Here is a 15,156-nt window from a genome sequence, read left to right on the forward strand (position 1 = left end):
ACATACGCTTCAGGTTACAGACTCCGCTAACCCAGAAATAGTGCTTCAGGTTAAGAACTTTGCTTCAGGATAAGAACAGAAATCGGGCTCCGGCGGTGCGACAGCAGCAGGAGGCCCCATTAGCTAAAGTGGTGCTTCAGGTTCAGAACAGTTTCAGGTTAAGAACGGACCTCCGGAACGAATTAAGTACTTAACCCAAGATACCACTGTACAGTCCACCCAGACTGCATAGTTCTGGTGCAGTGTTTTTAAATGCTCTCCTACCTATACAAAATTTTGAATGGCACTCTAGGATGCAGCTTGAAGTTAAGCTGAATAGAAGGAAAATAGCGCTGAGTTTTGAAGGACAGAACTAGAGAGAGGTGTTTGAGCTTTAGGAATATCTGGTTAAATATTTGCCAGCAGGGAAGGCATTGTGCAGAGCCCTTATGAGTTCTAACATTTCAACATGCGGTCATTTCCATAAAACATACAAATCCCTGGGCAGTTGCCTTGTCTGGTCCATTGCTAATCTGGCCTCAAACACATTGTCCGGTTTGGCAGAATTGACTTTTGAGATTCACCCAATGCCTTTTGGCCTTCAGAACTGGGCCACGTAGATTCCTTTATTACCTAATTTACATCATTCTCCGTGGGCTGCAGTGCCAATTTATATAGAGAAGCTAAAACGAATTTTGCTTATATGAGCACCACTTCCCTGGGCTTCTATAGGGATTTGAAGGGGCTGTGGACTTGGGTAGCAGAGCTGTTGTTGAAGGCAAGGGATAGATAGAGTGGAGGGCGAAGGGACCTAAACATGAGGCCTGCAGTAATTGTGAAAGACAAATTGCTACCTTCTTCCTCCCGCCCTTAATATGTATCCTAACTGGAGTGTTTTCAGCTGCTGCTCATCCTCTGGCTTGTCTACATTGGCTTGCAGCTGCTCTCCAGTGCTTCTAATTAGGGTTGCCCCCCCCCCAGTCCTGCCTGGAGATGCTTAGGGATTGAACTTGCGGCCTCTGTATGCAAAGCAGATGCTCTGCTACTCAGGTGTAGTTCAGTCGGTAGAACATGAGACTCCTGATCTCACGGATGTGGGTTCGAGCCCCACGTTGGGCAAAAGACCCCTGCCTTGCAGGGGGTTGGACTAGTACGTTTCCGAGCACAATTCAAAGTGTTGGTGCTGACCTTTAAAGCCCTAAACACCCTTGGTCCAGTATATCTGAAGGAGCGTCTCCACCTCCATCATTCTGCCCGGACACTGAGATCCAGCACCAAGGGCCTTCTGGCGGTTCCCTCACTGCGAGAAGCCAAGTTACAGGGAATCAGGCAGAGGGCCTTCTCGGTAGTGGCACCCGCCCTGTGGAACGCCCTCCCACCAGATGTCAAAGAAATAAACAACTATCTGACATTCAGAAGACATCTTAAGGCAGCCCTGTTCAGGGAAGTTTCTAATGTGTGACATTTTAGTGTATTTTTGATCTCTGTGGAAGCCGCCCAGAGTGGCTGGGGAAACCCAGCCAGATGGGCTGGGTACAAATAATGAATTATTATTATTATTATTATTATTATTATTATTATTATTATTATAGATGACCATAGCTTGCAACGCTTCCCTTTTTAAAAAGGGAAATTCCCTTATTCCGAATAGGATTCCTTGCAAGAAAAGGGAAAAGTTGACAGCTGTGTAGATGACCCTTGTGGTCCTTTCCAGCTCTACAGTTCTACAATTTTGCGGTTCCTCAGTAGCAATGCACTCGTTTTCAAAGGAGCCTTTTCACAGACCCAGACTTGTCCAGGATTATTCGCAGAGGTAATGCTAGCTGTGCTGATGAAGGTACATGTAAAGGGAATCTTAAGTGGTCCAGCACTGACTGGAACATAAGCAGGGTTCCCACTGGGTGAGATTCCATGATGAAGAGTGTGCCTCTTTAAGGGAGCTTGCCATATCTTTTCTTTCTGAAACATCTCCACGACCTTATCTCAGGATAAGATGTGTGCGTGCAAATATTTAAATAAAATAAAATAAAATAAAATAATTAATTAAAGTAAATTTATTTTAAAAATAAATTTAAAAAATGTGCTTTCCCCCCTTGGGGTGGGGTCTGTAGAAGCTTAGCCCTTCCCTCTCCAACCACAGTCTCAACAAAGTTTGCCTCCCTGAAGCTGCTATTAATCCCCATCAGTAGCACTGGATATATTTTGTGCCCCACCCCTTTGCTGAGTGCCTACGGAATGTGTAACGAACATAATGTTTTCCTAAGGAAATTTACACTTTTTAACTGGTGCGGATTTAAGGTGTTGCTTGGCAAATGGGCAATTATTACGAAATCCATATTGATCAAGTTTCCCGAACCAAAATGCATCGTGTGGCATCATCTTGTTTCTTCTTGACCTTCAACTGGTTTTTGCATCTGTCCTGGGATCCCTGTTTTATCTACAGGCCCTCTTGCGGCATCAGTCTAGTACTGTTTTGAAGCAACCTCAAGGATGTTTATAGTGGGGAAATAAGTCTGCTCATTTTCCTGGGCTACTTCCCAGCTGACACTCATGTGTTATTGCGCTATGCCAGCATCTTTCGCTTTTTCCTCTTCCACTCACCTTGTTTATTTGATGTGCTTTGCACAAGTGTTGTGCTTAGGATGCCTCATCGACTCATCCCAACCAACTCCATCAGAGCATCAGTGTGTGCAGTTGCTTATTACATGGGTTCTGGACATCTACCTCAGAGATGCTGCTTTTTTTCTGTCATTGAAACTCAGATAGGACTGTTCAGATATTGTCAGCAGAGCTTCCACTGAATGGCCAACTTCAGCAGGGGGCAGAGCCAGCTGGTATGTTGCTATTGTGTATGGGACCAGTAGATGTGTCTCCACTTCCCAGTCCAATGAGCAGAGGGAGGGGCACACCTGAAAGGAGTTGTGAGCAAGGCTGATGCCATGACTCTTCCCCACTCAACCAGCCCTTTGGCGGGTGCCAAAAACCCATGCAGTTAGTCCCGTCTTGTGCTGCACACATGTTCTGCATCCACTTGCGACTGCGGCATAGGTAAAATGGCTGCCATGTGGCCAGTTGAGCATGCCGACTGACTGCCCCCATAATGTTTGCGACCTTTTGACAAGAGAGGAGGCAGTAGGGAGAGACAAACACACACCTTCCATTTGTTTTCTGTGTATCCAGAATCCTAAATAGATGCAACCAGTGTGGGGACAACCCTGGGGCCAGGATGCCATAGACCTTATTTACAAGTTGCGCAAGTTAGCAGCCATTGCGCAGGAGCCATCTAGTTGCTGCTTTGGGATCGCAGATTCCTTTCTGGCATCGCCTGTCACTGTTTTTTCTGATGGAGGCCAAATGGTGACGTGCTGGAAGGAAATATGCCCTGTGGACTTGAGCCCAAATGGCTGTTTAATGCTCGCTAAATTTGAGTGTGCTTCTGCTGAGGATAACAGAGGCCAGCGACTCTGAGGAGGAGAGGGAATCTGTTCCCAAAAATTGTATTTATTTTGGCGCGGCACATTGAAGACAATGAGCTCTGGGGCTTGGTCAGAACAGAGAACGGCTCTGTGTGTGTGTATGTAGGCAGATGTGTGGCTGGAATGCTGTGATGCCACAGGCTTTGGTGTCGCAGAAAAGAGGATGAACTGGAGGCATCCGTGACATTGGCACATTAATATGATTAATGACACAGCTTAATTTGCATGGGTGATTCATCTGTACACAAAAGAGAATTCTCAAATTAGTGGCTTTCTGGCAAAGGCAAGTGACTTTGAAAGGATTTGTCTGAGAGGGAAGAGCAAGAAAGGAGGAATTATTATTATTATTATTATTATTATTATTATTATTATTATTGAAAAATTAAGAAAAGGAATAGTGTTGCCGTGCATTCTTCTGGATGAGATCTAATGAGATTATGACCGAAATTGGAAATATTTAATATCTTTTATCACTATAAATTATGTATGCACAATCTGCTTAGCTGCCTTCCCTCCCGTAAGTTAGGGATGACTTAATTTGACTCTAAGACAGGGATTAATATCATTTAGGCCTTTTCTCTGATTACTTTAAAAACACAGCTGAAATTATAATGAACTGCCCAAGTCAAATAGATACAGCCAGCGATGCTGTAACTTGACTGAGAAATCTCTTATGTAAGCCACAAGAGGGCACCCTTGCTACGCTAAACCCAGACATCCACATCACATGCTTGCGGTGTTTACTCTTAAAAATATATATTTTATAGAAATGCAGTTATTTAACCTGCTGTTGATTTTTCTTAAATAAAAAAACCTAATCCTCAGCCCCAGGGTTGTTTGAAACACCAGTGATCATAGAGTTTATAGTTATATGCTGCCCCTGGGTAGCTTGCTTTCGATGCAATAAAAGAAACCAAACTTTTGTATGTGGATTCTGTATGGCGTAATGCCTGCTATGTGCTACCAAGGCAGACAACATACAGCAGCACAGTGGGCAGATAGGTGCAAGCTGTGTTCCTTACAAGTGTATTCAGGTACCTTGAGAACAGTGCATGAGATTTTTGTTTCTGCTAAAATACAGAATGGGCTTTCCTTTCACTAGCTCAGGAATCGAACCACCACTGGTGATATCTGAACCATCCTGGAGGTGGAGGAGGGGCACAGCTCAGTTCAGGGGCAGGCAGGTTCATCTGTTTCTGCTCAATTTCAGTTTTGCTTGTGTTTGTAAATCTGTTCCATCCCAGACCTAGTCCTCTCCATCTCAGGTGAATGTAGCATACTGCATGGCTGAGTGCTAGGCAGAACAACGTAATGTATGACCAAAGAACTTGAGGATTTCAAGTACAACAACTTTAGTACTCATGGAAAGAAGAAGAAGAAGAGTTTGGATTTGATATCCTGCTTTATCACTACCCGAAGGAGTCTCAAAGCAGCTAACAATCTCCTTTCCCTTCCTCCCCCACAACAAACACTCTGTGAGGTGAGTGGGGCTGAGAGACTTCAGAGAAGAGAAGTGTGACTGGCCCAAGGTCACCCAGCGGCTGCATGTGGAGGAGCGGAGACGCGAACCCGGTTCCCCAGATTACGAGACTTCTGCTCTTAACCACTACATCACACTGGCTCTTAAAATAGGACCCAGTAGGAAGCTCAAAATAGGACCCAGTAGGAAGCTCAAAATAGGACCCAGTAGGAATTGCTGTGGTAGAACGTTGCATGCTTTTTGTGCAATACTCAGCAAGGGTACCAAGGTGGGTGGTACACAATGGAATTTATAGAGGACAGAAATAAGCCAAAGAGATAAGCCATGAAGCTGGTGGACTCTTCTTTGTTAAAGCTTTTAACAAGGGAGACAAATCAGGCGACTTCCTACTTTGACAGAGGCTCAGGCTAGATGCCCTTTGAGATCTCTACCAACTCTGTGACAGCGAAAAAGAAAAGTAGCCACCAAATTCAAAATAAATATGGTTTTGTCCACTATGTGCTGTGGACCAGCGACCAGGAATTACCACCAGGTTCTACAAGTGAGCTTCTCCAAGTAAGCCAGCTGGCCATTATTCATGGTAGAGGGCCGGCCCTACTATTGGGCAGAATGAGGTGGCTGCCTCAGGCAGCAGAGGTTGAGAGGCTGGGGAATGGTGGTGAGGTGTTAGAAGACACTGCTACGTGTCCCCTGCGTAGCTAGTCTTCCAGTCTCAAATCCAGTGTCCTATCCCCAGTGTTGAAACAACGATTCAGCTGCCAGTTCTGCAGGCTTCCATATGTGTGTGTGAGGGGCACCTTGCCTTTTGCCGACAAGCAAACAAGACAACACAAGATGTCTTGTGTTGCCCCAACTGGGTTAGATGTAAGCAGTTCTTAAGCTCCTTAATTCCTTGTTTCTACTCAATGGGAGTAGCCACCCATTGAGACAACAAGTTCTGAAATTTGGTAGGAACATGCGACACTGTCTTACACTGGGCAGATCACTTGTCCTCCCCAACTAGCAGTGTCTACTCCAGCCAACATGGTGCCCAGTTACTGGACTCCAGCATCCATCTAGCAGGCCATCTAACCATCTAGCTGAGTTGGTTAGAGCGTAGTTCTCCTAGCCCCAAGGTCGTAGGTTTGATCCCTTTATGGGACAGCTGCATATTCCTGCATTGAAGGGGGTTGGACTGGATGAACCCCAGGGTCTACAATTCCGTGAGTCAATGATCAGGGATGATGAGAACTGTAGCCCAACAATATCTGGAAGAAGAAGAGTAGAAGAAGAGTTTGGATTTGATATCACTACCCAAAGGAGTCTCAAAGCGGCTCACATTCTCCTTTCCCTTCCTCCCCCACAACAAACACTCTGTGAGGTGAGTGGGGCTGAGAGAAGTGTGACTAGCCCAAGGTCACCCAGCAGCTGCATGTGGAGGGGCAGAGAAGCGAACCCGGTTCACCAGATTACGAATCCACCACTCTTAAGGCAGCATGTTGGCCTTTGTGTGTTCCGACTGGCAATGGCTCTCCAGAGAGAAGGCTTTTTAGGATTTGAGATTATCTGAACAGAAATGCTAAGGATAGAGCCTGAAATCTTTTGCGAGCAAAGTGTGTGCTTCAGACAGTTTGAATCATGTTGTGTTGCCAAACCCACCAGACAAAGATGTCCAAGCAGTTCAAGGAGGAGATAGCAGCTGAACCTACTTTTGCTACAAGCTTATACTTGATTCAGAAGAGACATTATATTTGAATGATGTTGGCACACGAGGATTACAATGGCACACGCGAATAATGAACAGAGGTTAGGAGCCCTCTCTTGTTTACTCATGAGTGGTCTTTCATGGGCATTCAATGGGATTTATTCATTGTATGTAAATTTAGGGCCAAAGTCCAATTAAAAAAAGCCAGTCCAGTTTTTGTTTTTGTTTTAAGTAGAACAAAAACAGGGATAATTAGGCCTTTAGGGATTTATAGCTAAATATCCATTACAGTTCACATTTGTTTAGCCCATTTAAAAGGGCAAACTCGGTTGGACAGCAGGTTAATGGTAAGTGGGTTTCTGCTTTTTAATTCATCACTTACTTGCCTTGATGTTTTTAAAATCTACCTGATCAGCAGCAATTTGAGGTGTTTTGTCTCCCATCCTTTGCTTGTTTCCTCTGAGCTCTTTAGAATGTTTAATTCATTTACATAAAAGTTAAGCAGTAATCCATATCTTCTGTGCTCTTGTTTTAACAGCGCTCATTCTGTAATAGTTAAAAACGCAATGTGCCTGTTTATTTCATTGATATAAATAAGGATAAGTAAGCAGTTCTTAAAAGGGAGAGGGAGAGAAGATGGGGTACTTCTTTTTAAAGAGGCACACAAGCTGGGGAACAATTTAGAATTAAATCCACATTCATAAATTCCTTAATTGGCATAGTCATCATCTTTAATTGCTCATTATAAAGGATACCATAAAATGTGATGGGAGTAAATTGTTAGCAGATGATATTATGGGGGGCTATAAAAATGCATTTTGTAATATGTAAATATTGATGGGGGGAACGTTCGGCATTTAGCGGGAAGAAATAATGTGATTTAGAAAGTGATTGTAATCAAAAACTAAACTGCAGCTCTTCAGCTATGAGCACAAGTCATTTCATTGGAGAACTGGCACCGAAATCTCATGAGCTACATTGCAACTCCATTATCTTTCTAAGGCACAAATGCACAGTTGTTTGTGAATCCCTTTGTCACCCGAATGCCCGCAGCTCTGGTAAGCGTGCGATGTCAATGCAAAGGGATACAGAAAACTGTGTCACACGGTCTCTTATGTATTGAGCATGCTGCGCTGTGATCAGGCTTAAGTAGCATTCTAAATGCCCTGTAGCTGTGGTGGCCAGATATACAGAGCAGACATCTCTCAAAAGTACTAGTAAGGAGAGAATACAGTCCTCTTATCATGTGATCTCCCAAAGTTTAACTACTGGAGTACGACCTCGAACTAGTGTGGTTTGAAGCCATGGATCCAGCACATTGACTTTTCCTGTTGCCGTTAAATCAAGTTGTTGTGCATCTCTGGGTTGGGCTCATGGAAGCTGTGAATGGAGCTCCAGCTTCATATATTTCCATAGCATGGTGTCAAGGCTGTAGGGCAGACTTCCCCAACCTGGTGCCCTCCAGACACTTTGGAGGGCGGCTGCCATCAGCCCCAGCCAGCGCTAACAGCCCCAGGTTGTGGACACCTGCTCTAGGGAAGGGCTGTGTTTGCAAACTGCACTGCCCCAGTAGAGTTCTTTGCTATTAAAAGGTCAGGTGTGAGCTTGTTGTTTATGCTGTGTGTTACTCAATACAGTGGTACCTCGGGTTACATACGCTTCTGGTTACAGACTCCACTAACCCAGAAATAGTTCCTTGGGTTAAGAACTTTGCTTCAGGATGAGAACAGAAATCGTGCTCTGACGGCGCAGCGGCTGCGGGAGGCCCCATTAGCTAAAGTGGTGCTTCAGGTTAAGAACAGTTTCAGGTTAAGAACGGACCTCTGGAACGAATTAAGTACTTAACCCGAGGGTGGTGCTGTGGGTTAAACCACAGAGCCTAGGACTTGCTGATCAGAAGGTACCTTTATGGAATGAAAATCGGAGGGGGGGGGAGCAGATGCAAAAGAGAAGAAAACTCTTCCACTTTATAATAGCAGAGGCAGATTTAAGGGAAAGTGACTGGCTCCCCTGCTCAGGGTGCAGGGACTAAGGGGGCACCTTTCCACATTCTTCCCAAAGCCTACTACAGTGGTACCTTGGGTTACATACGCTTCAGCTTACAGACTCTGCTAACCCAGAAATAGTACCTTGGGTTAAGAACTTTGCTTCAGGATGAGAACAGCGGCAGCAGGAGGCCCCATTAGCTAAAGTGGTGCTTCAGGTTAAGAACATTTTCAGGTTAAGAATGGACCTCCAGAACAAATTAAGTTCTTAACCTGAGGTACCACTGTATGTGCTTACCTCTAGAAGAAGGCGTGAGGGCTCTAGGACCCTGCCAGAGCCTTGCGCCTCCTTCCCAAATGCATTACATATTTATTTTGAAACATTTATCTTACCGTAACTAGTTTTTAAGACTGTCCCGCAGCAAAAGTTTGGAACTCAATTCTTGTGGGTGAAAGAATTCATTACTACACAAGAATTGAGTTTCAAACTTTTGCTGCAGAACAGTCTATTGTGTGTTACAATACACATGCAGAGTTTAAGAATGCACAGTATTTGGAGAATGGGAGTCACAAGTTTCAAATGTGCTAACTTGTGAGTAAATGTGTGTTTCAGGATCTCTATGTAATACTAAGCCAGTTCTGGCACCTGCTGTGCTATACAATAGAATATTTGCTTTCTATTGGCTTTGGAAGGAGCCAGAACATGAACATACATTATAGTGCTACAGTAGTTCTGTTGTGGGCATTATGTCTTTGAATACCAGTTGCTGGGATCACAGGTGGCGTGAGTGTTATTGTGCTCTGGTCTTGCTTTTGGGCTTCCCCTAGCCAACCAGTTGGCCACTGTGAGAAGAGGGTGTGGGACAAGATGAGCCATTGGCTTGATCCAGAAGGCTGTTCTTAGAGCAAAGGGGCACCAAGGTTATCTGAGCTGGCTGTAAATATTTGTTGCATAAAATACATAATCAAGGTGGGCACAGATTGGCAAGAATTACCTGTTTTTAAGCTGGGGGAGTGCATGGTTGCACCCTCTTATTAACTTTGGGGATATCTTTGTATCACTGATACAAAGCTCTTTGGGTGTATAACCGGAGTTAAAAATGAATAGGTACAAAAATTGATATTGCCAAGTCACTGACACTGTGCTGTTAAAATAAGGCCTATAGACTTTCTTCATAGAATGTTGCTGTGGAATTTTCTTGCTCTGAAGATGTGGCACTGTGCAACAATAGTTTTACAAAGTTTCTACCAGCACCTGTCTAAGCCCTCATTAATTGCTGCCTAATTTTGTTTTTTCTCTAGACCCTGGATGTGGAGGAAAGCTTGGGATATGCAGAAATGCTTGTGCCTATTTTCAAATGGGAATTTGGATTTACAGCAGGATATGTACACTGATAAATCTGTTTAACTACAGTCAAAACCTGGAAAAGGGGCTAAGGTAAGGGGAATGCTTAATCTTTTTAATAGACTATGAGGATTCCTGGAATGTCTGATGGGTAATATTAATGACCTTCAATTGACGTTACACAGGTAACTGATTTGGGAAGGCGGAAAAACATGATTTGGAATGCATTTTTTTGGAGCGCTGTTACTCAGCTCTGATTACCTGGTTCTAAAGATTTAATCCTACTTTTTTCAGAGTTGCTTCTTGTTCCTGAGAGATTTCTCTTCATATTCCTGGGCTATAGCCAGTACCAAATTTTGAAAATACCAGTGTAAATCTAGAAATATTCTCCAAGCCCAGATATGCAGGAGCAGGGCCGCCATTATCAGTACCTGGCATCCTTGGGCAGTTATCAGAGCACCTGAGGCAGACCCCAACACCAGGATCTGCTGCCCCCATGGATCCTGCTGCCTGAGGCGGTCACCTCACTTTGCCTCATGGGTGGGCTATCCCTGGAGCAACTGATGGGAGTCCTTTAATTGTTTTTCTGGCCTGTCACTCTGAGCTGCACCAAGTGGCTGGGTCTTGGCACTCCTTTCCTTTCTGACAGTGCTCCCAACCTAGCATCACTCTGAGGAGCTCTGGGGAAATTGAAAGGTTGGCTAGACTCAGCTGCCTAGTGTTGCCTCCCCAGCCAGGTGTGTCCAGCAGGGTCCTGACAGAGGAGGATGGCCACTGGAGGACACTTTGTCCAGGTCTTCTTCAAACCTGGAGCCAGCCCTGTGCATGGCCTAGTTACTCAGTGAGGGCAAGGCACTCTGCAGATGTCCAGAGGTGCTTGCACCTCCATTATGGCATTGCATGCTAAGTCCTGGCCTTAAAATGCATTGCAGAGGGGTTGAGCTCTTGTTAGCGCTGTCTGAAATTATGTCCCTGGCTCCATACAGAAAGATTGAAAAAGCTGGGACTTCCTGGGATTCACAGAATTTATGTTCTCCACTCAACTGCATGATACTGCTTAAGAGGCAGCAACCCCTTCCATCTAGGGGCCTGACCTCCCATCTCACCACCACACTCATCACAGGTTATAGTTCTGGTTCATGCCATGGAATATCTAATTCATATTGTGGCCACATTGTTGCTTGGATGTAAGCCAGTGTCCTGTTCAGCCAGAAGGTCCAGATGGCAAAGCAGCAATCTTTGGCCGGGGTCCAGAGCAATGGTACTTTGGATGTTTTCATGCTACACAATTTCCATTCTGTCCTTTTAAAATCTCTTTCCCTCTCTCTTCCCTGTGGCATCATTTCTGTAATTTAAAACCAGTGTTGTTCAGGTTTTCTAGACCTAGGACTAGGGATAATTCAGATGAAAATGGAAACGGGAGCACAAATTCCCCATCTTTACTCGTTTGTCCCATGTCTGGACTGAAAATCAGCCCAGTGAATATGATCAGTATTTGCTGCTGCTGCCGCCGTTGCTTTCAATCTGCCAATGATGTTTTTATATGTGTTGGAAGCCACCCAGAGTGGCTGGGGCAATGCAGCCAGATGGGCAGGGTATAAATAATAAAATTATTGTTATTATTATTAGTGATGTGTAATTGATTGCATCCCCCCATCTGCACTGTGTTTCCTTTGCCTTGAAATGGGTTGGATTAATATCAAAATTTATGTAATCTATGTCTCAAATTACATATATTATGCTGTTATGTAACTTTTCCACAGCAGACATCAACATGAATAGCATAATTTTTGACGGAATACAAACTGCAGCAGAAAAGAAACAGCGCTGCAAGTGATGAATATAGGATAGAGTAGAAAATGATGCCCAACCCATAAATCCAACCACTAAAATAAAAATAAAAGTATCTCTCTACATCAGTGGTTAGGTGTCCCTCCAGGTGTTCTTGGACTATAGCTTCCATCATCCTTGACCATTGGTTATGCTGGCTGGAATGGATGGGAGTTGGGATCCAATCACATCAAGACCACCACAAGTTACTCACCTCCCCCCTCTCTCTCACACACAAACTACTTTTCGTCATCTTTCATTTCCCCAGAAGATAGTCATAGCAGTGCTGGTTTGAGCTGCCTTGGCTGATCCGTTGCAGACCAGTGATTTGAATGGTCTGTTCCAAAACGTTACTTAAAAGAAATCCCATGTATTTTGTTTGTATGTGTGTGTTGTAAAGATCTCATGCTGAGCCATGCCCAGCCCTTCGAACAGAATCACACCCAGAGACCCTTCCAGCTGTGTACATGGAGGAAGCCTCAGCTGCTATTCTGAATCCCTTCTTATTATGAGACACGGCTGGTAGCGAATTGATCTTGGCTTAGGTGCAAATGTGATTCCATCCCCTTAAGTATTTTTTTTTTTTAATAATCCATTCCAATTAATTTCCAGTCTGTCACCAGCCTTTGCAGCTTCCCCTTTTTCTTTTACATTACTCCCAAATTCTATATTGTCCGTCTCACTCATTGTCTTCCTTTCCCCCACCCCTTCCCCGCTGCCTGCAGGATGAGGTCCTGTGCCAAATCAATGCTTCCGTCTCAGTGGCTGTTCCTGGCATATGTGTTAATGGTGTGCTGTAAATTGTTGTCCGCGACTAGCCACCATCCCCGGGGGCACCCAGGTAGGAGCTTTTAAACTCATTACGCGCCACCGAGGCCAATTAATAACACTCTCTGAATGTTAGCGTCCACTTTTTAGCCATGGATAATTGATGAAGCTGTTGACACTGCACTGCGATCGGAGCAGGAAAGGTTATGAACACATGTGTATGGAAAAAGAAAGAAAGAAAGGGATGAGATATTGCTCAGATTTCAAAAGAGTTCATGGTAACGTTTCCCAAGTGATTTCAAAACATCTTCCCGGTTTGGGGTGTTTTTCTTTGTTTCTCCTTTGTAACCAAAAGCAAAATAGATCTCAGTTTTGTATAGCAGAAAATAAACCCTTTTGTTACAGAAAATGAAGGTAGGTCGGGTGGGGGGGGGCGGGGAAAAAAAATAATAAGGATAGCTTACTAGTGATGTTTCACACGCTAGTTTCCTCCCCTTCATGTGATAAGCTGATTACTCTAACAAAATAAATTCCGTTTTTAGAACGGCTGTGACAGCCCTGCACAGTTGACAGGCTCTGTAGGATGTGAAAAACAGACTGGGTTTTCCCAGATGAAGATATCAGTTATGGGGGGGGGGGAGATGCACTACCTGGGTTATGGAATCTTCTGAGAGAGGGTTTAGTGGGTAGGAACCTCCTGAGACCACTTGCTCACCAATCTAGTGATTTCAGCCAGAATCATATGCACGCCCAAATCTGTTGAATTGAAGACTGTGTCTCCCCACAGTGTCTCTTCTGTGGGCTGTGGGAGCCGCCAGCCTGCCGAAGCGTGCTCCCTTTCTGTAAATGAAAGCTACTTGGCTCACCTGAGAATTTGGTGTAGAAGGTTTTAGACTTTGAGCCATAAGTGCTTGCCAGGCAGGACAGAACCATTTTGCTCACTTCCCAGTAGGCGGGTTGCTGTTGCTTACCAGGAGAAGGCAGGGTAAGGTGGCAAAAAATGGCTGCTCTACAAGCACACTGCCAGGAGCGCCAGATAGGCTCTGCTGGTGCATTTGCCCTTTGCACCATGCTGACCTCCCTGCTGCCATGCCACTCCTAGTAATTAACAGGGACTCCCACCTGCCAGGATGGTAGCATGGCAGCTCTGCCCCACCAGGATTTCTGTATTTCCCCCTCTGTTTGCTTGGCCTTTCCTGGGGTTCAAATCCCTGTGGACTGGTAAAGAGTGCCTTGAGCCTCACTTGAGTTGCAGGGGTTGTTGTGGGAATAAACAAGACAGACTTTTCAAAGTCCTTTGTATGGTGTGTGTGTGTGTGTGAGAGAGAGAGAGAGAGAGGAAGTGCAGTGCTCACTCCAATATTCTGAACAGCTCTAAATTCCAAAAGTGCAACACTTTCCCAAGTGCGCTTTCTTTCGGATGATGTTCACTGGAGGTTCGTTGTTGTTTGAACTTATTTGTGCGTTGAGGTCCCCAAGTCACCCCAATAACTCACACCACACACATCAATTTTTGTTTAAGGTTTTTTGGCATGCATTTGGCCACAACTTTATTTAAATACACACACGTGAGTGGTTGCTTAGGCATTGGTTATGACTATCTGTCCTTGCCCCAGGGACAGAACTGACTTCCGGATTCCAGCGGAAGCCAGTCAGGGAAAACAATATTGGGGAGAAAAGAAGCTGGGCATCAGTCCCTCATTTCTCATCCTCATGCCCCCAGGGGGCTTGCACGGCCCAAGTCCAATGCCAGGGACTAGGACGAAAGGATGGCAAGCCCCTGGATTCCTTTAACCACCATTGGAGGGGTAGGCACTTACTCCTTCACCAACCAATTTGAACCAACGCCTAACCGCCAACCTTATAAGTTGTGACGATTTGCTACGCAGTAGGCAAAAAACCAAATGGCAACAGCCAATCAGCCAAATGGACAAAATTCCTACCAGGCCCCTGCCACAAAAGCAGACGACCCCATGACAGGCATAGCAAGGTCAGAGAGCAATGAACCCCCCCTTTTCAGGGAGGGTAGGCGGGTGATCCGGTGCACACAGCCCAAGAGAAAGCCCCAAGCTGCGTGCCCTGTATTTAAGCCCTCTGACCCCTCCCACCAGCTTGCAACATAACAAACTCCTCAGCAACACACTTTTGCCCAATCACAGCTCGTGGCCTTTAACCAAACAACAGTGGGGTGGCTGCAGGCCCCCACCGCAACACGTGCTCTCTGTTATGGAGAACACGCTTTGTGGAAGCACAGTAGCCACTAATAACCTTTTCCTCCATTAATTTGTCCAATCCTCTTTTCAAGCCATCTGAGCTGATGATCACCAGTACATATTGGTAGTGGGAGCAAATTCTATAGTTTGTGTGCAGTGTGAGCAAAGCAACTGCCCTGAATCTCCCATCATTCAGCTTCATTTGGATATCTACAAGTTCTAGAGTTAAAAGGGAGAGAGAAAAGTTTTTCTTCTTTCACTTTCTCCACCCCACGCATAATTTTATATGCTCCTATCATGCTCCCTCTTTATGTGTCTTTTCTATAAACTGAAAAACAACAACCCAAATGTTGTAGCCTTTTGCTCACAGGGGACTCGCTCCATCTCCTTGATCTT

At 44.9% G+C, this 15,156-nt stretch overlaps 1 protein-coding gene across 1 annotated transcript in view; it reads left to right on the forward strand.

Moving 5' to 3' along the window:
• TAFA4 (TAFA chemokine like family member 4) overlaps window positions 1-15,156 on the forward strand; it is a 132,054-nt gene that overhangs the window by 39,769 nt on the left and 77,129 nt on the right. Inside the window, exons 2-3 of the mRNA XM_079964163.1 lie at window positions 9,907-10,042; window positions 12,505-12,620. Coding sequence (XP_079820289.1) covers window positions 9,963-10,042; window positions 12,505-12,620 — 196 coding nt within the window. The 5' untranslated portion in view covers window positions 9,907-9,962. The remainder of the gene's footprint in view (window positions 1-9,906; window positions 10,043-12,504; window positions 12,621-15,156) is intronic.

The sequence above is a fragment of the Podarcis cretensis genome, assembly GCF_951804945.1.
Source record: "Podarcis cretensis genome assembly, chromosome: 2".
In the NCBI taxonomy this organism is placed as follows: Eukaryota; Metazoa; Chordata; class Lepidosauria; order Squamata; family Lacertidae; genus Podarcis; species Podarcis cretensis.